The 26,071-nt window shown below is 36.2% G+C and overlaps 1 protein-coding gene across 1 annotated transcript in view; it reads left to right on the top strand.

Annotated features, from left to right (window-relative positions):
* LOC131063587 (histone-lysine N-methyltransferase ATXR2) overlaps positions 1-26,071 on the top strand; it is a 218,216-nt gene that overhangs the window by 94,313 nt on the left and 97,832 nt on the right. Inside the window, exons 9-12 of the mRNA XM_057997450.2 lie at positions 15,308-15,423; positions 15,975-16,062; positions 16,445-16,493; positions 16,750-16,804. Coding sequence (XP_057853433.2) covers positions 15,308-15,423; positions 15,975-16,062; positions 16,445-16,493; positions 16,750-16,804 — 308 coding nt within the window. The remainder of the gene's footprint in view (positions 1-15,307; positions 15,424-15,974; positions 16,063-16,444; positions 16,494-16,749; positions 16,805-26,071) is intronic.

Below are 26,071 nucleotides of genomic sequence, written 5' to 3'. Positions count from 1 at the left end.
TCAAACATCCTGAAAGTATATATGGAATATAACTTAAAGTATAAGAAAGAAGAATCTTTCTTATACTTAAATGTTATATTCCATAAAATGATCCTTCGACGAGATCTTGACAAACTCACCCAAGTGCCCAAGCTCGCACTTCTTGAAGAAAAAGCTTAAAATGCCCAATTTCGGACCTTGGGGCAAAAACTGGAAAATGTGAAATGTTGCAAAAAGACCCTTTAGGTCTGAATTTCACTTAAAATGCCCAATTTCGGACCCTGGGGCAAAAACTGGAAAATGTGAAATGTTGCAAAAAGACCCTTTAGGTCCGAATTTCACTTAAAATGCCCAATTTCGGACCCTGGGGCAAAAACTGGAAAATGTGAAATGTTGCAAAAAGACCCTTTAGGTCCGAATTTCACTTAAAAATGCCTAATTTCGGACCCTGGGGCAAAAACTGGAAAATGTGAAATGTTGCAAAAAGACCCTTTAGGTCCGAATTTCACTTAAAATGCCCAATTTCGGACCCAAAAGCCAAAACTGGAAAAGGTTCAAAAGTTGCCAAAAGCCCCCAGAGGTCCGAATTTCACTTAAGTCCTCCAATTTCGGACCTTGGGGCCAAATTCAAAATTTCCCAAAAGGTGCTTTAGGTTCGAAAATGCTTGGAAAGTTGCCAAAAGCCCCCAGAGGTCCGAATTTCACTTAAGTCCTCCAATTTCGGACCCTGGGGCCAAATTCAAAATTTCCCAAAAGGTGCTTTAGGTCTGAAAATGCTTGGAAAGTTGCAAAAAGCCCCCAGAGGTTCGAATTTCACTTAAGTCATCCAATTTCGGACCCTGGGGCCGAAATTCAAAGTTGTATAAATTTGCAAAAAGGTGGTCTAGGTCCGAAAATGCCTCCAGTTCGCTAAAAACATCTAAACACTTCGAAATTTGCGAAAAGGGGCTAAAGGTCCTAAATTTACCTTGAATTTGCAAAAAGGTGGGTTTAGGTCCGAAAATCTCCAGCTCGCCAAAACACCAAACATCCGAAATTTGCAAAACACGTTTAAAGGTCCGAAGTTTTTTGCGAAACATGTCCAAAGGTCCGAAAACTTTTCCAAGTTGCAAAAACGCTAAATCTCCAAAATCGCAAAAGGCGTTGAAGCTCCGAGATTCGAAAAGGCGAAACTTGCGAACATGAGCCTAGGGTCCGAAGTTTTTGAAAATTGTAGAAGGTGTTAAATGCTCCGAAATTTGCCATAAACCCATTCAAAACGCCCAAGACTCCAAAGGTAAAATCACGCAGAAGTAAATCGCCCAAACACTATCAAGACCAAGGATCAGATTTCACATTCGAAGAGAAAGGAGAAGCATTTTCAAGATACATCTCACAAAGAGCTTCTCAAGCCAGATGTCGTAATTAAATTTAATGTTTGTTAAATTAAATTATTTAATTTTTCAAATTGATTTATAAAAATGAAATTGATTGTTCACAAGTCGCGAGATGTCATTGGAGAACCGGGAGAAAAACCTGAAACGCAAATCGAAGAGGGATCGCAATCAAGGTGAGGCGTTGACGACTGGAAAAGAAAAGATGCAAGAGCGCGAGAACAACCGAGCATGGGGAAGCGTGCCACCAAACCACAAAGTTGAAGTCCACCACCGAGACCAAAGACCAAAGAACACTTTGAATGCCGCACGTTTATGCATTCTCAAGAAAGTGCACAACTGGATTTAAGTCCAGAAATTCAGTTTTAAAACTGAAACTGCTTTATTGTAAACTGACAATGGGTCCCGCACAAGATATTTTTGTGGATAACTATTGCCAACCACCAAGAAGATTGGATAGATCTGAATTAAAGCCAAATAGTGGCAGGTAGTTGAGATAGTTGCTGGTTGGATAACTGAGAATTAATTCGGCATGGGTTAAAGCTGCTAGCTTCTGGAGGGCAGATCAGGACCCTTGGATGCAGTCCATCCTAGCCTTCGATTCAAAATTGTAATATCTATAAAAGGCAGAGGCCTTTCTTTTGTAAAGAGTTAGATTGTTAGATAGTTAGATGGTTAGAGATTGTTAGATAGTTAGATTTTAGAGTTAGAATAGGTTAGATCTTAGCAGTAGCATAGAGATGTTGCAAAAATTGTTGTAATAGGCAGCTGAAATCAATATATAGACATTGAATTGGTGTTTATTGTCTTGTTTTCATCCTGTTTGCATGGTTTCTCTCAGCATTTTAGATAGATCTTTCTATTTTGGGTGTGCAGGTATTTGATAGATTCAGGCTCATACCACTGAGGATATACTGATTGTGTATCCTTTTGTGTGGTTAACCTGAGCCTTTAATTGTGCTTAGTTCAATTGCAGGTGTCCGTTTGAGCTGCGCCAGAATTGGGTGCTTAGCCGGGCGTCTCCAGTCTGAAAATCTTCCAAGTCCCTTTGAAGATTGCACTGTTCCTGCAAGGTTGTGAGCTACTCTGGCCAAGCAGGAATTGGTTATGTTGAATCCGTCTACCCGCATACCCGTGTTGTTAGTTTTAGATCTCCTAACCCTTTCCTTTTGCTCTTTATTGCGTAATTCGAGAATCACAGCAGACTAGCTTATTGCCTATTTCCCCGTAAGTCCCCCTTATGTTTCCAGCAAAAACACATCAAACCACTGAGAGATCCCGCAGTCAAGACCTGACAAAAGAAACCTTGAGGTTGTCCCCTTTGATCAAATACAAAAAAAATAGCATTAGGGACTTCCTTATCTCAAGAGAGGATAGGATACTCAGCTGGTTATTCTATTCTGCGTTGGCCGTATGGAGTTTGCAGCAATGCGATTTCAGACGTCAACACAACCCTACTCCAATCAACTCACAATTCAATTGCTACTAGCTTCTCAATCTCGAATACATGTAATTTTAAGTCTAGTTAGCTTTAGTTGTTTGTTCCAATCCTCTTTGATTTTGGCTAAATGACACTTTTGGCCTGCCAAGGTGAATTCAAACAATTACTTTCCTATCAGATAATTACTCCATTCATGTTTCATGTACCTTTCATCCATATTTGAATAGAGTATTGCTTATGTGGTTGGTTATTTTATCTTAAATAATCTAATAGTGGAGTTAAATCCATTCGACCCATTCAAAATGATTATTTTTAACTATAATATAAGAGGGTAATTACAATAATTTAATAACAACATTTGCACTTTCTTTTGTTTAGAAATGACTTAATCAAAATAACTTTCCAAATAGGTTGAGCTTCCACATGAATTGAAATTGACACACTCTAAGTATTTTTGAACATAACTTTAGTTACAACTTACAACTCAAAGATTCATACCACCTTGGCAATGGGGATCAAGCAGAGTTATGTTTCATGAATACAATATTCATTTGGCATTAAAGTGATCCTATTACAATCATAGAGGTTCTACATTCTTTCATCTTTTTCGAACATGGATATCATGCTTTTGATTGATCATGAACCCAATAGTGTTGAATTAGGACCTTATCCAAGTGATCCTATATATATATATATATACATACATATATGTGATTCTATATATTCATATATATATGTATATATGTACATATATATGTGTATATATATATGTATATATATGTGTGTGTGGATCTCTCTCTCTCTCTCTCTCTCTCTCTCTCTCTCTCTATATATATATATATATATATATATAATGACAATACTAGTGTTGGCACTAACAGTAGCAACCTATTAAATAGTTGAAATTTTGGGTTGTGACAGTTCCAATCACTTTGTGCATTTTCAAAGGTTTTAAGATTTGAGAGCTCATGGTTGGAGTTTGTGTAAAGAATGAATGATTAGCCTATTTAATTCCTGTAGGCTAAAGTCATATAAAAACAGAATTATTTAATTTAATTATTGAATATTATCCTACAAAGCATGTTTTGTGGATAATAATATTTAATTAATTTAATAAGCTTTATAAAGTGACTTAATTGAAATATTAAAGGAAATAACTAAAGATACTTTATTTCCTTGGTTTAATTAAAATATTAAAAAAAGCGGGAATTCAAAAAGTTCTTCTAGTGGTTTTTGGGGATTTTTATAAAAGGGACATTTCAAGTCTCATTTGGAAATGCTTGGATTATTTCTCTCATTTGGATTTGGAGGGCCTCTTTGGAGCTGGAAACTCTTAAGACAAAAACCTTAAGGGGAAATGGGTTTCGGGAGTGCAACTAATCTACCCTTGCTAGTGGTTGGAGATTTCATTCAAAAGTCTCACAGTGGATTCAACAATTAGAGTTCATCAAATTTGTGAAGTCTCTTGTAGAGACATATTTGCAATATTTTGAGTTTATCTCAAATATTTATTGGATGAATTTGTGGATGCCATGGATATGTGAAAGAAATATATTGTCGAAGGAGTTTTAGCTGGACACTAATACACAATGGGAGACGTGGTTATTATTGATTAAATATCAGATTGATTTGGTTGTTGCTTTATTTTCACTATTCATTGATGAGTGATTGGTATAGTGTTGGGTATTTGGGTTTTATGTCATTCCTTGGCATGAAGTTAAAGGCAGAATATTATTGCTAGGCAAACTGATTGCCTCAGTAAAGGCATGAGCACAATCCTCCATCCTTGCGTGGCCTTTAGGAAGCTGGTCAAACTTATTTCTCATTCTATAGAGGTGTATGGTTATTTCCAGTTGGGTGCGAATGAGATTATGACTGAAGCAAATTGATAAATGCGAAGAATGCTCACTTTGATGTCCTAGGTGTGGAATTGAGCAGTGTTTAACACTACAGACTAGTGCATTTTTACTTGCATTGAAATTACTAATTAGTGACTGCTGCAAAAATCTTCAGGCCTGGACGTGTCTCTTCTTATGCACGTCGAGCCTCTTATTTGTTGAAAGCACCATTCAAGGGTGGTGTCAAGTTTTCTGCTCTGCAGTTCTGAATGCAACAGCAGTAATTTTCATTCTGTTAATATTATCTCTGTAATTTTATATTGCCAAAATCAAAGAAAGTCTATCATTTCAGTTGTGCGTGCTTTATAAATTTGTCGCTTTTCAATCAATCCATGTATTTTTATTGTGAAAGCTAAAACCCTGCAGTAGCAATTTCATAAAACAATCTGAAACGTACAAGCAAACTCTCCAAAACTTATTCCATTACAAACTAGAGAAGTTGGAAATTTTTTGGGCATATTAGCAAAGGGTCTTTATAGTCTGTACCATTACATCAATGAAGGATTGGAGAAATCATTAATGGATGACAGTGTTGGTTTGTAATTGATATCTTAATTAAATAATGTAGCAGATAATTACACATATGGCTAGTCCTAGGTGGGCTTATGTATATACTAAACTACAATCTTCATATATATCATTCTGATGGTTTCTATTTATATCCATAGGACCCATAAACTTTTAACCTTGTAACTGTTACTCATTAAATGTTATGTTCATACCATGTCCAACATAAAAAGGTAACCTCTAAATCATTTTTTTGTGTTATGAGCTGATAGGCTTTTTCTTGTGGGCTTTCAAGCCCAAAAAATGCTGGAAAAATTGTCTCACGCTAGGAAGTATCATTCAGTCACTAAAATTCTCACTTTATGGGAAAATCCATTCTTGTTAATATAGTGGGTTAAAGGAGAATTTCGATCCAATCTATTTTGGGGGAAAGGATAAATTTGAGCCAATCCAAAGTGGAGCATGGACAGATCAGAAAGGGAAGAGGCATTGTGTTCGAGCTGGATCAAACTAGGCATTGGGGGGTTCCAAGGCTTGTTGTATGTCAGATAGTAAAAATAATAGTGGTGGGAGAGAGAGAGGGCTTTGGCACAATGGTCAACCCATTGCAACTGCCTCAACTTGAAAAAAAAGTAATGCCATTCTGTCTATCAGTTGGATTATCCCCTTCCCTTGACATATGAAGGAAGACAAAGGCAAAGGCAAGGCTAGTGTTATCATAGGCTGCTTTGACATCAGTATGCCTCAAGGTTGCTTTTATTGAGATGCCTCTAGCAAGAGAGTGGGGTAATATCAATTGAGACCTCATCAGAGATAAGTGCCAGATAAATGTCACTACAATAATGCCTCATGTCATCAAGCTTGCTATGAGCAAAGGTAAGTCTTAAGCCATTTTATCTTTTTACCAGATATATTTTTTTTCTTTTTAACATTTTTCTTGTTCATTGCATAAATTGTTAACTACTTTCTCTCCAGGGCAGAAAATTTCTATCCACATAAGCTTTTTTTGGTGAATCTTTTGGTGCCAAGGAGACAAGTAGTGTCATTTAGTGCAGTTTTGAAAATTTGAAGAAAGATTTCCGATCCTCTTGTTTTAGAAGAGAGCTTGTCCTTGTTTTCTCAATAGTATGCAGTGATTTACTATGTTTCCCCGAGTTTCCGGGATGGGGGGATGGTTTCCAGGACTTTTTTTTTTCCCCGGAACAGGGTACGACATATATATATATATATATGTATATATATATATACATATATATATATATATATATATATATATACATATATATATATATATATATATATATATATATATATATATATATATATATATATAGGGAAATCTGAAATTTATATAACATTGTAACATAGTAAAAATTCATCATAGCAGCATAATAACATTTATAAATTAGAATCTAGATTCTAAATCTAAAATCATTGAATCAATGATTGTTAATCGAATCATCATAGAACTAAGAACATAGCATCGAACAAATCAAATCGAATCATCATAGAATAAGATTAAGGACATAGGATAGCATCATGATCAAATGAATCAAATGAGAGCTCAAATTTCAATTTCATACATTCATAGATATAATTCATTGAACAATGAAAAGTATCACTATCAAGTATCATATTATATATCAAAATATTTAAATAAGCAAAGGCTGCAAGTTTCAACAAAATGAAAAGTTAAAAGTAATCAAGACTTAAAGTAACATATCATATATCAAGATAATGTATCAATGTATCATATGATGTCAAAAGACTCAAAAGTCTCAAACTTCAAAGTCAAAATGAAAACAAAAATATTATGTTGTTGCCCCTGATCTTGATCCACGTCAATGTCACTGACACTGTCAGCTTGAGCCTCAAAGGTTGCATCATCCAACAGAATGCCAAGCAATCCCTCCAATGTGTCATCCTCATCAACCTGGGTGGCGTCTTCGGGATTAATATCCCATCATAAAGCTGGAGTCTGTCAATACTCTGGAGTCTTATGATCTGCAAGTCACAAAGCACTATGCACAACCACTAACTTATCCGCTTGTTCAAAGGTAAGCCTATTCCTCTTTACGGAGTGGAGAAAGCTATATGTAGACCAATTCCTCTCTGCAGCAGAGGAACTAGCAACCTGTGAGAGGACACAAATGGCAAGTGACCTCAACTCTGGTGCATCAACCCATGCCATTGCCACCATCCAACAAGGCTTTTTTGTGCCATTATTGCTCTATCCATCTTGGCATCTAGTGTGCTAAAGTTTGGACCATCAAGGTTTGTGAAGGCGACCCATTGCTCGCGAAGTCTACAAGAGTCCTTAGATGAATACAACTTTTGAAGGGCCTTTATAATCCCATGTCTCACCTCGACATCCTCACTAAGAGTGCACCTTCCAGGCCTAGGCTCATACCATTTTGGGTTTAGTGCAAAGGCTTCCATATGAAGTGGAGTGTTCATAGCATTCCACCTCCGCATGAAAATTGGTTGAATGTAGTACTCATATAAGTCCAACGACTTATCGTGAGCCAAAATTATCTCCATCTTTTGAATCATGCTGTCAACAATCACATATCTCTCTCCAAAGCTAGGAGAGTCCGTATCAACATATCTAATGACATCTACAACAGGAGAGATGATGGAGCAAACATATCTGCAATAAGAACAAGAACAAAATGTTAAAAATCATAATTTTTAACGTAAAATCAGTTTTTTTTTAATAAAAGACTGAAAATCAGATTTTTTTTAATTAAAACAGAAATTTAAAAATTGAAAATTGAAAGAAATATCTGATTTTTAATTAAATACGACAATTAACATGTCTTACCTCACAGTGGACCACCAATTGTCATCAAGGATCCACTATTTTATGGCTTTTCCTTTAAGAGTGTTTGCAGTAGGCCATCTATTCCACTCTGAATTCATTACCATCATCAATAGAGCATCATGCACCTCAACCATCCTCTCTAACAAAATGTAGTAACTGGCATATCTTGTCTCTACAGGTTTGAGAAATTCCTTCCTTGAAAACAACCTGAAGTGAACAATCGAGGTGTGGTGGTTGCAAATGAACATTTGAACATCTCTACCATGTGTCATCACTTTCTTTACCCAATCCAATTTCCCCATGTCCTTCAATGCATTGTTCAATGCATGAACACAACATGGAGTCCAAAAGATGTGCTTGTAAGCACCCTCCACCATCAAACCAACCAATCTGCACACACGTGCTGAATTAGTTATCACTTGAACAACATTTGAGGTCCCAACCTCCTCTATTGCCTTTGTCAGAATGCTAAATTGAAATCGGCATCCTTGCGTTGTTTTTAACAATCAATGGCTCTAAGAAAATTAGAGCCAATATGCATGTGACCATGATGTTGATGAGTGGCCGATGACTAATATCGGTCCACCCATGCATCACAATGGAACAACCGCTATTCATCCAAGTATGCCTCATATCCTCCATCACCAAACTCACCTTCGAATATGCTTTGTCAAGGAGGGTAGTGCGTAGTTTATGATCTCCAAGGGGTACAAAAGAGGGACCAATATTACCTGCATCTTTCATCATTTTCTAAGGAGAACGAGCCACATGAAATGGGATGGCATGGGCATAAAAGAAATCAGCAACGAAACTCTTTGCCAATTCCCGTGCTTGCACATTGAACAAATTTGTAACTGCCACTGGCTGCTCACTATCACTAGCCTTCCTCTTTCCGTTTTTATTTTTATTTTTTTGACTCCCACACTATGAACGGCACTACCACTAGATGACTTAGGGTGAACACTATGAGAATGAGTAGATGGCTGAGGCATTATGAAGGGCAAACCTTTAGACTTGTATTCAGCCTCCATGTGTATTCTATAACACTCTAACTTTGCATCCTCTAGATTTTTACAATATTTAACTCCTTTGCCCATAACAACCAAAAATGAGACCACACCCTTGTGTAGCTCCCTCTAATTTCACCTTTGTATACATGACACTTATACACCCTCCTTCCACCCGAATTTTTCTTTTTGAAAAATTGATTGCTCAAAATAATCGGATTTCTTTATTCAACTCTAGAGCCGTTTAAATAGGCGATTACTAACGGTGATATTTCTAAAAAAGAAACAACTGCTTCTAAAAAATAGAAGCCAAAAATAGAAAACTAAATAAAGAAAAAGATACTCTAATGACCATTAAAATACTAAATAAATAATAACTGAATATTCTAATACCCTCCTTTATTGGTCATTCTATCTACTAACTACCCTATAGAAGACACTGTTGGTCTTTTGATCACATACAGAAAGAACACTTTGTTGCGACAGAGACCCTCCCAGGATTTGCAAAGTGTGAATGGTCAAGAATACCAGAATCCATCCAACCTGATGTTGGGTAACCAAACTAAAACCTGAAACCACGATTTTGAGGAAAAATCGGCAAACCCTCAAAAAATGAAGTTACAAATCATCATTTTTTTTATGGGAAAAATGGTAAAAATCCCTAAACAAGACCAAAAACCTTGAAACGATTTTTGAGGAAAAAATTGAACAAAACCTTGAAACGTCGCACGACAAAACCCCAAACATCACGCAATAAAACACTAGTCATCACGCAACAAAACACTAGACATCTGAAAGATGCCAACTTTCGGAGATTTCAGTATTTCCACACATGGAGTTTATTGATGAATATAATACCAGGTGCAAGTAACACACCCAGTCTGCCACCAAAGATGGTTCGAACTATGTTAGACTTCCCAGCTCCTTATTTTTACATGCTATAGGATACTCTTATTACAGCAGGTCGACTACTGCCCCAATTGGCCAAATTTATTGAAGAAACCATTAACGAATTTAAGGATTTGATGCCTTAAAATATTGAGATTGTTGCCTAGTATGTTGCATACACCACAATGGTGAGTCTCTGCTGATCGAACTCTTCTATTTCCAAATCACCCTCCTACTATGGTGCTGGTCTTTGAATTTCACAGTTTGTATTAGCCTCCACAATTACCACGCCTTCTGCAAATCATGAATCACTGGAAGCAATGGGGCGCTGGGAGATTATTGATATTTGCTGTTGAACTTGACACTGGTAATGATTTTAATCAGTCTGTCCAAAATAATTATCAGATTCTGAATTTCGCACAGAAACCCTAGCCGCCTAATCTCAGCTTGAATCTGCAACCAAATAACCTGTAAATGCTTCTTTATGTGCAATTCGAAACCCTTTGTGGATTACGACCTTCAATGACTTGGGATTCCATCCAAATCATTATCTACCAAGGGTTTTCGTCCCTAGTAAGTTGCCTGACAAAACACAGGAAGAAGAAAATACTTCAAAATCAATATCCAAATATTAATGCTTTTATTTCAGCGATTCCTTCTGATATTCTCCATGAGAACTTTCGATCCACCATCACCTCCAAAAAGCACGCCCGACTTCTGATTAAAGAGCCACCCCAAGTCCATGACTGAGCATCGACTACAACTCTCCATTGCCGTGAATCCCAGACTCGCCCTCTCATTGGTCGATTATAAAATATTTCCTAGTTTTCCTATAGTTGGCAATGAAATATTTCACACATGCTGAAGTCTCCATGAGAAGAAACTCCTTATTGGCTCAAAACAAATATTTTCTCCTGCCGCCTAAGTCATCCATTTAACTTAGCTTTTATAAAGTGTCACCCAATGTTAATGAATCGACCACATAAATAATATATTACTTAGGCTTGAAGGTAAATCGCCTTGTAAATAAATTGTCCAAGGGAAGATAGGCACCCACAACACTAATAAAGTGTTCATTAACAAATAATTGGCCAAAGGGAATAAATCGCCCCCCTCTTGAATAATAATTTGAATTTAGGGCAATTAAATAATAAAGTGACATGTACTATTTAATTTTACTTATTAATTAAATTAATTTATAATGAGTCATCCTTTAAAATAATATTTATTTTTGGACAACTTAATAAAAATTAATTTAATTGTCACTTTTAAAATTGGGCACATTACAACATCATGTGGTAAAACATCAGACATCATGCAACAAAATACTAAACATCATGTGGTAAAACGACATACATCACGTGACAAAACACTAGACATCACATGGTAAAACAACACTCTTTGATTTTTGAGGAAAAATCAAGCAAAACCCTCCCATGATTTTTTGTGGAGAAAAATTAGAAAACCCAAAACGGGAGAACCCATGAAAACCTAGCCGCTTGAAACACCAATCGCAAGTAACAAAGACCCGTCAAAAAAAAAACAAAACTCCCCTCGCCAAAGGAAAGACACATAACCTCCAACTGGTAGACAAAAACACTCCTGCCATCCACGAAGAGGCCCATAAACCATGCGATGTTGAGAGAAAGGCACTTTCGTGGGCACAAAAAACACGAACAGATAGAAAAACTTTTATCGCGTGCAGGGAAAAATACCAAATAGAAGCCGCCAAGCACTATAGACCCCTACATGGGTCTTAGAACCCACAAAAACATAGGAAAAATCACGGAAAAAAATGGCACTAAAAAAAGACTTTGTCGTCACTGCCAAGAAAACGCGTTGAAAAAACGCGACTACAGCCCCCAAAAAGAAATCCGCAATAGAAGCTTGTCCACAAATTCTGATGTGAAAGGAGGAAAAATCTGCTTAAAACCCGCTCTTAGAAAAAAAGGGAAATCGTGAAAAATCACACCAAAAAGACGCGAAAATCGTGTCGTGAAAAACCAGAAAATGCTTCGTAGGAGACCAAGAACCCTCGAATATGTAGAAACGGGTCGCGTTTTTCAAAAAAAATCCGGTTTTTTTCAACTTAAGAAAACCCTTGTGCCAACCCAAAAAAATAGCAACTTCAAACCTGTGAAAAACTTGTGACCACGAACCCTAGTACAACAAAAGCCATGAACCCTAAAAATTGCCTTAGAAAAGAATTTTGAATTACATCTTAAAAAAGCGCACGAACCACCAAGGATTTTTTTTTTTAAATCGATAAAATTTTTTCTAGAAAAGAGTTCTAGAAAGGGTTCTACAGATTTAAAAAAAATTTGCCAAACTCTAAAAAATCCCATCTCTTCGCTTTGATACCATGAAAATTGATTGCTCAAAATAATTGGATTTCTTTATTCAACTATAGAGCCGTTTAAATAGGCGATTACAAACATTGATGTTTCTAAAAAAAAAACAACCGCTTCTAAAAAATAGAAGCCAAAAATAGAAAACTAAATAAAGCAAAACATACTCTAATGACCATTAAAATACTAAATAAATAATAATTAAATATTCTAATATTTTTCTTTTTGGCATCTATGGGATGAACAAGGCAAAGTAGAGGGTTTTAAGGGTTAAAAGGGCCTTGTGCAAACAGTTTTAGGACAGATGAAGGGATTTCAATTTTGTTAGATACATGTGTTGATTCACCCCCAACACTTCCACTACCACCCTCAATTGCAACTTTTTCCCCTTCCCATTCTTCATCACTACCATCACTTCTATTGCTGTCACTCATGTTTAATGAGTGAGTCTACTGTATAATGCAAGCTCAAAATTCCGAAATAAAAGTGACAAAAAATAAAATCAGACATTTTTTCTTGAAACTATGAAAAAAAAAATTAAAATTTAAAAACAGAAGCATGGACTTATCTTCAATGCTCCAAATCTGAATTTAAACCCTCCAAATGGCAAATCCAAATAGTCTTGCTGTTACTTCTTAAATTTTCTTTCTTTTCTTCAAACCCCGGGTGCCTGAGCAATAAAATTCACAGCTCACACTTCATAGTCTTCTTTTTCCTTGCTCAGACCAAAATCAAAATGAAAAAAATCCTTTCAGCTTTCACACTTCATGTCTTCAGTGTTCACTAGTTCTATATTTCAGAATATTTCTTCCCTGCGCTGCCATGAAATCTCTGCCAATTTTTTTTGAATTCTTGTTCAAAACTGAATATGACTTAAATACTTAACTTTTTATGTTTATATCGATACCATATTATATCGATATCAATAATATGGTATTGATACCATATAATTGATATTGATATAATATTATATCAATATCAAATATGGTATCGTAAAAATAAAAAAAATTTAATTGCTTTCTATCAGTGATTTTTATTAAAAACAATTTAATTGCTTTCCTTAATAATTTTTATTTAAAGAAAATTAAAATAATGAAAAATAAATTTTATAAAAAACAAATTGTTTTTTAATTGTGCCTACGGCCGGAAATGGTCATTTGTCCTCGGGACAGCTAGGGGACAGCTTGGGCGTCCCTTGCCGTCCCGGGGACGGTCAACGGTCCCTGGAAAAAAGGTTGACTGTTTCCAAGTTTCCAGGAAGGTTTCCAAAAATTTCGAGGATCGGGGACGGTTTGGAAACGTTTCCAATTGTTCCCCTGTCCCCGAAACCCTTTCTGTTTCCGGACCGTGTGCCTTTAGGCCGGAAATGTGTTTCTGAGTAACACTGCTGATTTGTTCATTTGAAGTGTTTTTCTGGTTATTGTATATGTTCGTTGATTTCTCCATTAGAAATTTTTGTGCATAGAATCTTTGCAAGAAAAAACAATTCCTTAAGATTCTTTCTCTTCAGGTTCTTGTATTCAAGCATTTTGCTGTTTGTTGTTTGCGTTCATTAATCTTATTTCCTGATTTAGTTGAAAATGACTGTTTTTAACAACTATGTAGCTATTTTGTGTATGTTATCATGAAATGAAGATACATGTCCGTGACAACCTTTCATTTTGGGAATAGTTTCTGTAGATTTTTGACTTTTTCAAAGATTCATACTCTATATGTGTTGCATTTTGTTAAGATACCCGTTATAATGCAAAGCTTGGGTTCATTTTGTTGTATTACGTTGCATGTTTAAAAATATTGTAAAAAGATATTTTTGTCGGAAGTTAATTGGTCAATTTACTTATCAGGAGTACTACTCGAGTTGTTCAAATTGTACATTGAAGAGGTCTTTTTATTATTTGAATCATTCTATATATAAATGCTGTCATTTGTTTTCTTGAAAATTTATGGTTTTCAGTTTGTTGGTATTTAATGTGATTTTGATTTAAATTCTCGTTTGTCTTTTCAAATGATCATGCTGTGTTGCATCTCCATCTGTATATGATAGGTCTATGTTAATAATACTGTCATTTCAAATGCCAATTGTTAATAATTACATCTAACATACTGCTCAACATGAGTTTTCCTGTTGGCCCAAACAATGCACCTCCTAATTGTGCAAGTGCTAGTATTACTAGTACTACAATGTGCTAGTATTACTAGTACTACAATGTGCTAGTATTACTAGTACTACAATATGCTACATGAAAGTTATTCGTTATTTACAGGAGGTAATCCTATACAAAACAGGAAATTGTCATGATGAAATAGAGGCTTAAGGATGTGCACTCGAGCATTCAGTTGTAATCAAATTTTGTAGCTCCTGACAGTAAATTTCTTGAGCACATGAGTTAGTCCTGTGTTCATTAACAAAAACATATGCTATATATTATGCACAAAAGCAAGTTGCATGCACATGTCTCTATAGGATATCAAAAATTTATATTATCGTAAGACTTATACAATAATATCATTCTGTTGCTTCTAAACTACCTTTTCAATCCAAAAATTGACTTTGGTTTGTGTAAATTTCATGTTTTATTTCATAATATGTTAAATCATCTTGGATATTGGAAGATTGAAATTATTTATGGCTCCATTTGTTTTCTAATATCATCCTTCATAACAGAATTGGAAGGGCCTATGACATGCAATTGTAATTGGGCATGTTTATACATGAATTACATCTTTCTATACTATGTGCTCTTCTGAATGACAACTAGCTCAGGCTATAATAGAGTTGGTTGTGATTAGTTCATTATGTCAATTTCCTTCAATTGTCTGTTACAATGCAAAAGATCATGTTGTTGAGTATGTCTATGGGATAGGAGGATTGCAAATAAATAAAAGAGTTCAAAAGAATGGGTTAGTTTCCACATCCATCTTTGGATATATTTCAAAGTCTTCGGACACAGTGGAATTACTATTGGAATATATGTAGTTGAACTTATATTTACCTAACCATTTATGGATTTATAGCGTTCTTATATTGTTTTAGTTTTGCAGGTCATTTCTAAAGTCATTCTTAAAAGTAGAAAGGGAAAGGAAAATCTTCATGAGGATTTCAACTGGTCTGAAGTATTGAATATATGGGAGCCATTTGCTATGGGATATAAGAAACTGTATGCTCAGAACCTTATGGAAATGAGTGCTGCCTACAAGGATTTACATGTCATAATTTAGTCAATGCCAAAACCTCAATGATAAATGTGCATTTATTCACTGACAATAGCCCCAAATTGCATGACAGTTTCATAGATTGGGTGCTGCCAACATTTAAGAACCGTCCCAACTATAGTATTTCATAAATTATTTATAGAGTCTTGTTTGGTTATTTAGTATTTTCTTCTATTGTTTGTGTTGTTTAATTTGATTTTTTTTAAGAACTGTCTCAACTATATTTTTTCATAAACTATTTTATAGTGTCTTGTTTGAGTATTTAGTATTTTCTTCTATTGTTTGTGTTGTTTAAGAACTGTCTCAACTGATAGTTTTTCATAATTTCTTCAGTGTCTTGTTTGAGTATTTAGGGTTTTTTTCTACTGTTTGTGTTGTTTACTTTGATTTTTTGTTTTGTAATTGACAGCGCATATGGAATATGTAAGAGTCTAGGTGATTTTCAATTTAAATATATACCATGCTCAATTAAATAGACAATTACATTTGCATGTAGGTGGTGGGAGTGTGTTGCATTACCGGAAGATATTGATCCCATCGACGAGTCAGAATTTAGAAAGGAAATAAAGGAATTTGCATGGACGGTAAGATTATTTTTATGCATTTGAAAGTTGAAATATCCGAGGGCATACATTGGTGGTGCTCTAATATATTAATGAAATACTTATCTCTGTATTTCTCTTCATTCTTATTCAAATAAGAACCAATTATTCATTAATGAGGATGCAAATCAAGAATGGAAGTATGATGACCTCGTTTAACCTCTGGATCTTGCCTTGCTACCTTGCAATAATAGACTTCTCCTCCTTTGATTTAGCTTGACTTGGTGCTGATTTTCTTTTTCCATGTACTGTGTTCGTGTTTTGTTTTATTATGGTAGATTCTATGGCAATGGAGGCGTAGCTTATTAGAAATTTTGCTTTTACATATAAATCTCTTTTCTGATATTCAATCTTTTCACTGCAGTCTTTGCAACTTCTCAAAGGAGCAATTTTTGAAGAAGAATATGCACCACGTATCCATTTGTACAGCATGGGAAACTAACTGTTATATAAACCAGATGTTGATAATGACATATACATAGCTTTTTCCTGCTTTCTTAGTTTAATTGTACAAATGGTATCAAAAACTTCGAAAATGATTCTTTGAAATGTTGAAACAATATTTGAATATCCTGGTAGTTGTAGCTATGAGATTTATTCAAATAATTTTCCCAATATTCCTCATAGGCTTGGCCTCATTCTTTGTTTTCTTTAATTCATTTTCTGAAGTATTTTCCCTTCAAGTCTATGGGAAAATCATTGGCATGTTTGAATTAAATAACCTGTAAGTTAATTTCTCAACTTTTTGGTTTGGTTATTTACCAGTTTTAAAATAAAATAAAGCTTACAATAAGCAATTGTACAAAACATTTTTTTTCGTTAGAAAGATCTAGAGTGGAAAATTATTATTATTTGTTGAAATATCATAAATTATAAAATTGAAAAATTCAGGAATGAAATTACATGTGAAATGTTGCAGTCCCTTAATTTTTCATTTCATTTTGAAAAATTTCCTACATATCAGCTGCAGTATATTATTGGTAACAATATTAGTTCTCATATCAACAATTGAACTTTGAGAAAGAAAGAAAGAAGTTATTATAAATTCAATTTTATAAATGAAATTACGTGTACAATATTGCAGTTCCTTAACTTTTCATTTTATTTTGAAAATTTTCCTATATATCAGCTGCAGTATATAATTGGTAACAATGTTAGTTCTCATATCAACAATTTAACTGTAAGAAAGAAAGAAATTATATTAAATTGAATTTTATAAATGAAATTACATTTAAAATATTGCAGTCCCTTAATTTTTCATTTCATTTTGAAATTTTTCCTACATATCAGTTGCAGCATATTGCTGGTAGCAATGTTAGTTTTCATATTAACAAGGTGTTGTGACCTATTTCACACATTGCCCCCCCAGTTGTTTGCTTTTTAGGGCTTTGTCTTCGCTTTGCAATTTCATAAGTCCATTTCTTTGGGAGTTTGGAGTTTGAGTTTTTGAAAGGTTATCCGGGTCAAGTAGGGAAATCATGCTCATAATAGTGTTTGGACATCATCAAAGTGCTCAGAGGGCCCGAAGGACGAAAAACACAATTGCTTAGGGTCAATTCTGGCACCTTCCTATTTTTGTGGGATTTTGCTTTTGTGCTTTTTTTCTTTTTCTGCCTTTTAAATTTTTGGCACTTTGGGACCAATCCAGGAAGCAACTTTTTTGCTAGCTTCTTTGCTTTTTTCTTTTTTTCTTTTTTCATCTTTTTTGAAAGTTGACTTAGGATTGGGTCCCTCAGGTCATGGCATTAACATTCCTATCTTTAGAATAAAAAAATTGTCTCCAAGTGTAAAAAGCAGGGTAAAATCTCTAGACAAAATGGTCGTCTAGATGTTCTAGATAAACATGCACAATGACAAGAAAACCACGAAGTCCGCCAAGGACAAGTTCAAATGGGGATAGCAATGGAATAAATTTAAAGTGTTTGGCCAAACATGAAGTTCGCCATGCCAAAGGTGAAGATGTCAGATCATGTGCAAAGTCTGCCATGGAGTGGCATACAAAAGTTCAAGTCCACCTTGCACATGGCAAGACAACCTCAAGGTCCACCATGTCAAGATGCAAGGGACAATGCAAGGCAAGTGTCAAGTTCGCCTTGCACATGGCAAGACAACCTCAAAGTCCGCCCTAGCATTTGCACAATGGCATGCAAGTCATGAATTCCGCCTTGCACAATGGTGTGCAAGTCATGAAGTCCCCCTTGCACAATGGCATGTCAATGTTGAAGTCTGCCCAAACATGGCTTAAGAAGTGCAAAGTTCGCCCAAGCATGGCTTAAGAAGTACAAACTTCACCTTTCCATTGACTAGAATGACATACCAAACGTGAAGTCCGCCATGTCAAGATGCAAGGGGAGATAAAGAGAACATGGTCAAAACCGCCAAAGCATAAGGTAAGTTTGATAAGATGCCATGGCAAAGTTCGCCTAGGAGAGAGAAATGGCATGAAACATTTAAAATCTGCCATTGACGAAGGTTCAATCAAGTTTGAAGATTGGAAAAATAAACTTAATACTTATAATATTTTTTGAATATTTTTCCAACACTTGGAAGAAAATTTCGAAAAACTCCATTTTCCAACACAAAGAAAATTTTGAATTCAAAAGAAGAATCTAGAAGGTTCTTCACCAACTCATTCAGAGGATATTTTGACTAAGGATGGCACCATGGGCAAGAATAGAAACTTTCTTCCAAAATTTTGAAAGAAGATTAAGCTGCCGTTTTGGAAGAAATGAAGTAGTCCAAGTTTGATAAATCTAAAGAAAAACATGAAGTTGCCAAAATGATCAATTTTCTCCAGCCTTTAGTCATTTTCATTTCATTCTCAAGTTCGATGGTGAAAGGTTTTCTCTCTCAAGGTTATGAAAGATAGATTTTTGAAGGAGAAATTTTGAAGATAAAGTAAATTTTCTAAGTGGAGGACAGAGATAAAGTGATTTTTCTGAGTTAAAGACATAATTGAAGGCAAATTTTTCATCAAGAATTCAGTCACAAGTGCAATTTCAAAGGTTCAAAATCTGAATTTGACTGACTTCTTTCATCCGTCTTCTATCTTAATCACTTATTCTCATTAAATTTACTAAGTGTTTGGCCAAATTCTTCCATTTTCAGTCTAATTTTTCACATAAATTTAGCTTTTTGACAGGCTGAAAGTGAAATTTTTGAGCAAAAGGTCCAAAAATCAAAGTTAGAATCTTCAATTTTCTTGAAAGAATGTTAAATTTTTTATACTGATTGCAGGTTGATGACCACCAAAGGAGGACCTTAAAGAAAAATTCAGATGAAGTTCGCCAATAAAGGATTGCAGCCGGAGTCAAAGATTAATTTCAAATGGAAAAATGTCACAGACACTATCCTTGGGCATGTGGATTTCAAAGATTTCAAAAGGAGAATGTATGGACAAGATGGACTATTGCCAACACCTATTGCTCACCGGATGATGAGAAATGTCATTGTCCAAGCAATTGGATTTCCATTGGCTATGGAGTGTGCTGAGCTTATGGTTGAATGTGCCATATATTACAATGCACAAGAAAGACAAATCATTGTGCCAGATGGGAGAATATGGCTCATCTTGGAGAGTTAGCCATTCAAGAAGCATCTGGAATACCAAATTACAACAGGACTTTCTATAAAACTAAGGAAGAAACTAAAAAACTTTATGAGGACCAGCTTGAGCTTTGCGCAACAAATGTCAACAAGTTGTGGCTAGAGAAGCCAAGGCCCACCCTCAAGAGAGTGCCAAAGAGATTGCTTCGCACTAACTTCAAGGAGGAATATGGCAACATTTTGTTAGTGAATAGAGTAATGGGCAGCCCTCAAGGTGCACCATTTGAAACATGGATGTATTATTTCATCGACGAGATCACCTCTAGAGTTAGAATGTTCAATTGGTCTAGAATAATCAGCAACAACCTGCATGAACAACTGAAAATTTTGGAAAGGACGAAGTCCTTTTACATGAGCTCCTACATTGTCTATCTACTAGCAAGAAATTATAGATATACGAGACTAATTTGCAAGGGTATAGTAGGCAATGGCGAGTGTTGTCCTCATTTTTGTTTCCAAAAATGAAGGACCACTACGATGCAATTTTTGTGAAAAAATGAAAAAATTTACTCTATGGCACGCTTCCCGAGGCAGAATTTCGACTAATCCTTGGACTGGCTTAATCCTCAGTCCATCCTCGAACTACGTTTCGAATTTCGTCAAATTCTGGGTTCGTTTGCCATGCCTTTCCTTCAATTTCGGGTTTTAAAACCCAGACTGCAGGTGGAGAATTTTCTTCAAAATGCAAGTTTTAATGATATTCATTGTTGTGGTCTTTGTAGGGGAATTTTTGATCACTTACATGTGCATTTTTTATTTCAAATATGTCACTTGTAATTTATTTTTAGTTTCCCATTTAATGTTTTTATCTTTTTGTTGTTTTTTGGTCATTTTTAGTTAAAATAGGGGTTTTTTAGCTCAACTGCAAGTAAACTTGCAGTTTGTCCAAAAAACCCCTACTTTAATGGGTTTTACATGTAATAGGGATTTTAAATCCCCATTACATGTGTGCAAGTGTTTAATACTTGTTGTAGGGATTTTATTTCCCCCTTACAAGTATTTTTAAACTTGCAGTTTGTCTTTTAAAACCCGATTTTAGCATAAAGTTCATTTTTGACAATTTTTAAACTTGTCATTTGTCCAAAAAAACCCGATTTTGGCTTAATGAGTGAAAAAGTGAATTTTTTAAACTTGTTGTTTTATATTTAAAACCCGATTTTAAGCATGAAAGAGGAAAAAGTGCAAATCGAACTTGTCATTTTATGTTTAAAACCCGATTTGCTTCCTTTGAAGAAAATCGAACTTGTCATTCATTTTTCAAAACCCGAAATGCAAGAATGAAGTGATTTTGGACTTTTTCAAGGCGAAATTCGTGGGTGAATCGTTGGATGATGGGGGCGTTTTGAGTTTGCATCCTATCTTCTTGCATTTTTTGACATCTATCATGCCATTTCAAAGACAAATCCGCTGGTTTTTTACCCTAAGGAACAGCAACTGCGTTTTTTTTAACGTGCCTCATGAATGCCACGATTTGAGCGGTTAAATCTTCAATGTTGCCCACACTCCTAAATCGTTTTGGCCTTTCTTCCTAAGGCGTGGAGGGTAAGAGCAGGTTCGCACCATTTAATGGTGCATTGAATGTGTAATGAATGCCACGTTTTTTCACAAAAACGTGACTCTCTTGGCTGCGTTTTTTGGCATTGATACCTCTTCAAACACCTTTGGTATTATTGCTTTAGCAAATACCTTGATCGTTTTGCTGCAACAAACTTGAAATGAACACTTTCATTGGCATTTTACTCTTGCAAGTTTAAGATTGCTACCATTTTTGGGGGCATTTTCACAAAAACGTGATAAGGGTTTAAAAGTTCAGTTTTGCTTCTTCATCTCAAGAAGTATTGCATTGTTGGAGAAGCATTTTGATTTTCCAATCAAGGTATGTTCTTCCTTTCTTCTCTTCTTTTTATTTTCATGTTTTCTTCATTTTATTTTGTTATTAATTGCATTCTTCACATGTGTTGTTCTTCCCTTAAAATTAGTTTTCATGAAACAAATCTTCCCTTTGAAATGCAATTGTTAAATTGCATCATTCTTCTCAAAATTCCATCTTAGCTAGTATTCGGGATTTTTAATCTCGATTACAAGTTCGCTGGAAATTGTTGTTCTTCCCTTACGGTTGAGAAATTTAATCATTTTCGGTTAAATTTCCAAGCTTGAAAAATGTGAAATACCTCTCTCTTGCAAATTCGTGTTTTGAAAACCGGATTACATGTTGAAAAGATCTTCCCATTTTCATGAAAATGACTATCCCGGATATTCCCATTTCTATCCATTCACGTTCCCCATATCCGCACTTTCCATTTCCATCATTTCCCGCAAGTCAAAATCCCATTTTTCATCCGTTTCTCCATTTTCGAATTTACAAGTATACTTGTATTCGGGTTTTAAAATCCCGATTGCATGTATGTACTTTCCAACTTGTATACTTGCGAAAATTCCCCCAAGATCCGAAATTGGTCAAAGTCAAGATTTTCCCATTTCTACATGTCTTCTCTCTTCTTCTCACAAAACCGTGAAATTCAGAGATCGAAGTTTTACCCATTTGAAAAAAGGAAGAATGATATTTGCAGCTGTTTATGATGTGGCCTTAACCCTTTTAAGTCTTCATCACAGCATTCCAGGTTCGCAATCAATGTCAGATTTGCCGGCATCGCCAACTCCAAAGAAAATGAAATACAAATATGATAAATACCAGAATGAGGTTACACCTTCCCAGGTCTCCTCGCCATTGGATCGCGTCAGGGACACAGAAATAGGGCATGTTGATATGGCAGAATTCATTCACAGGGTAGAAGATCCACAGGATAACAACTTGCAGCGGCTGTTGGACAGCCATATCCATCATGCGTCTTCTTTCCCAGTTGCTGCCCTAGAACCTGAATTTGTTCTTGCATGCGCCCATCATTTTGACAAAGAGTCAAGAGTCATAAAAAATGATGATGGTGAAGCCATAATTCGTCTTGATGCGGATACAATCGAGAAGGTCTTCAAAATACCTCCTGCACCTGTTTACATGGAAATCACCAAAGAAAGTGCAGCAGAGTATTATGTGAAAAGAGAAAAAGATTGCAAGCGCCACATCAATAGGTGGATTCATGAGCCACGTCCTTCCTTCTCAAGATGGGCAAAGTTGTACCGTTGTGATTTCAAGTGGGAGATAGGAGACACCATCACTCTTCTCAGCAGAATGTTAGGCCTTGAGCACTCTAATGTCTTTGAGCCATGGATGTATCAATTCATCATGTTCATACGGCAGTCGCATCACATTTCATGGGGTGAAATCATCAGCGATGCTTTGTGCGAACAACTTGCAGCGGTTCCTACCACTATGACCTTCTTTATGAATTCTTATTTGGTATATTTAGCAGCATCACTTAGACACTTTCCAGGTCTTTCTACCAAGGGTGATCGCTCTCTCATACCAGTTTGGGAATATTATGACCAGCTGCCTTTGAAACCTAGCAGACTACATTTTAGAAGAGTCCAAGACGCATTCTTTGGATATTTTATGTGTCAGTTTGACATGGATCTCAGAAATAAGCGAGTATCAGATGAGGCATGGGTCAAGGTATCTGAGTATGGGTGCTTATTCCTGCAATTTCCCACCTTCACCTACATGAGGATTGGGTGCTATGATGGACAACCATACATGCTACCAAGATACCCGACCGATAGGATAATTCTTATGGAGTTGGGTAGACAGATTATGGCTGTTCATACTCTTCAGTCTGCTAGACACAAGATTGGAATGGGGATCTCCAGCACAAATCCGTTGAAAATTGGTCGATACTCCCTTGTCACATCTGTGAAGGCTAAGGCCATGGAGGTTGAATTGCAGGAAATCAAGCTTAAGAGGTTCAAACCTAGAGCTGATTTTGATTATAGAGGTATGAAGGAAAAGATCAAAAAATCCTTTGTACATGTTCATCGCATTGAAGACATCTGGGCAGATCTCCGCACAGAAGCTGAAGTCCTGAAGATGGATTACTGCAGGCTCACTGTTGAGCAAATTGTTGACTTGAACTTGGCAGATATCCCACAAGGGATGATTGATGATGGGCGTATACTTGATCCTGAATACACTTCACGGAGGGTTGAGGAAGCTCCACTTCCTTTGATCCAATGGTCACATAAAGAGTGCGTCTCCATTCTTGATAGATTTCAGCCTATCTTGGCCAACACTAACGCATGGTTGAAAAGCAATGCTGTTAGACTTATCAAAATCAAGGTTGGTAAAGAAGATGATTCTACAGGGCCTCTTGGACGAAAGTCTGAGATTCAGATTGATAATAAGGAGGGTGCTTCATCTTCAAGCACAAGGATCAAGTTACGAGTTAGTCGTGCAGTAGTGCTTCCTCCTGAGGAGACAACTACTCGTGGGAAGGAGAAATCACGGTTCCATGTTCGGGTGATCGATCTGGATAATCCAGAAGAGGGGCAGCAATCTGATGATGCGCCTAAGTCTCCAGTTTCAGACACGCCTCATGAGGTCATTCCTCCAGTTTCTATTGAGACGCCTCTTTCTCCCCCTGATTTGCTCATTGATGAGTCTCCCCAGAATGCAGTTCCCATTTCAGCATACGGGCCTTCTCCTGAGCAACAACGAGAAAGTGTGTTGGAAGTTCCTGAAGATAATCCCACTTGCATTCAGTTATCAGAAATTGATACTTCCACTTCTGGTTTTGAAGAATTCATGAGGCAATCTTCATGTCCGTTGTTAACTGAGCAAAACATAGTCGCTATTCAAACAGATATTCCTCCCAGAGTGACCACAGTGATTCAAACAGAAACTGCTTCTCCTTTGCCTACAGCTGTTACAGGAAGTGAGTTGATGACTTTGCCTCCATGGCTTAGTTCTTTCACCCCGAAAAGAAAGAAGCAAGAGATCTCACCTGATGCCTTCGACTACCAGCAACTCAAACAGTCCAGATCCAAAGTTGCTAAGAAGGCGAAGACTATTTCCAGGGTAACTGTTGATAGCAACAAGATGAAAGTAGCTGAAATTGTGGAACCTATTGCAGATAAACCACTTGATGAAATGTCAGCTGCTGATTATAAGGTTACAAGGGTAGAATTGGGCAAGCAAACACATGAAGTCATTAAACATGATGCTCAGTTTTCTGTTGCTTCACTAGTGCAAAGGTGTGACGATCTTCTTGCAAAGAAAGACAAGCTAGAAGAAGAAAACCGACAGCTCATGGCAGCCATCAATAAAATCACAAAACCTGCTGCTGAAGGGAGTAACTCCATAGGTTCTTCCGGTTCCCAAGAATCGATTCGTGGAGTAGAAAGGGCTGCTCAAAAAGTACAAGCACTGGATTCCTGGATTGATCACCTTCATGATCAATGCGTGCAAGTAATAAAAGACATTTTTCAAATAATGTCTAAGCTGGAAACCATTGAGGAGAAATTGGATCAGACTTCTAACACTTTCAAAAAGAATCTGGAAAGTGTTGAGAAAAGTCTGGCAATCTGGCGTACCATACCCCAACAACAGCTGAGTATTTTGCAGGAGCACACCATCATCTCTTCCAGGGTCATGTACTTGGAATATGAGGAACTCATGGAAAACAAAACCCTTGTTCTTAAGTCCCTCATCGAAGAGATCAGTGATGCAAGGAGATTCCGGAATGAAGTTTATCAAGGTATTGTCTCACATTGTGAAAGGGCCTCTTGCAATATAGTAAGTCAGGATGGAGAGCTAATTCCAGAAGAAGAAGTTCTTGCGGACTTACAGATGAGGATTCATGGTGAATGGAGGAGTGAACAATTCTCGGCAGTTTCAATTCAAGCATTGATGAAACATCAAGCCTTTTTGCATGAGATCCAGTCCATCCTGGATAGAGACAATTCCGCGCTCCTCCGCTGTCACGACACTATTGTGAAGACTATGGTAGTTGCTAAGAACACTCATGAACCGGATCCCGAGGAACTACAAGCGAGCATCCGGAAATTTCAAGGATTCATGTCTTCACAAAAGGCAACCTAAGTGTTTTTCAACACTTAGTTGAATTTTCTCTCTTTCGTAATCTTTAGTTGTAATTTCGTTTTGACAAGTTACATGTAAAAATATTTTTTGTAAAATGCAAGTTACACATTACTTGCACTTTTGTAATTACATGTAAGGCAACTACAAGTTGTGTCCGATTAGGACTGTAGTTGGAATAAGTCTTAGTTAGTTGGAGTAACTCTTAGTTAATTAATGAAGTCTCAGTTATTTATTGAAGGAGTCTTGGTGGTTGAGAGAATCTCTCAAGTTAGTTATGATCCTCCCACCTTTTTCTCAAGGCTCCTCTTCTATAAATACTTGAGAAGTCCATTGTAAATATATCTTTTGGGAAAGCAAGCAAAAACTCTGCCAAATTTACAGCAAGAAGTCTTTGAG

The sequence above is a fragment of the Cryptomeria japonica genome, chromosome 4 (genome assembly GCF_030272615.1).
Source record: "Cryptomeria japonica chromosome 4, Sugi_1.0, whole genome shotgun sequence".
NCBI lineage: Eukaryota > Viridiplantae > Streptophyta > Pinopsida > Cupressales > Cupressaceae > Cryptomeria > Cryptomeria japonica.
The sequence above is the reverse complement of the archived record's forward strand: the minus strand, read 5'-3'. Positions and strand labels throughout refer to the sequence as shown.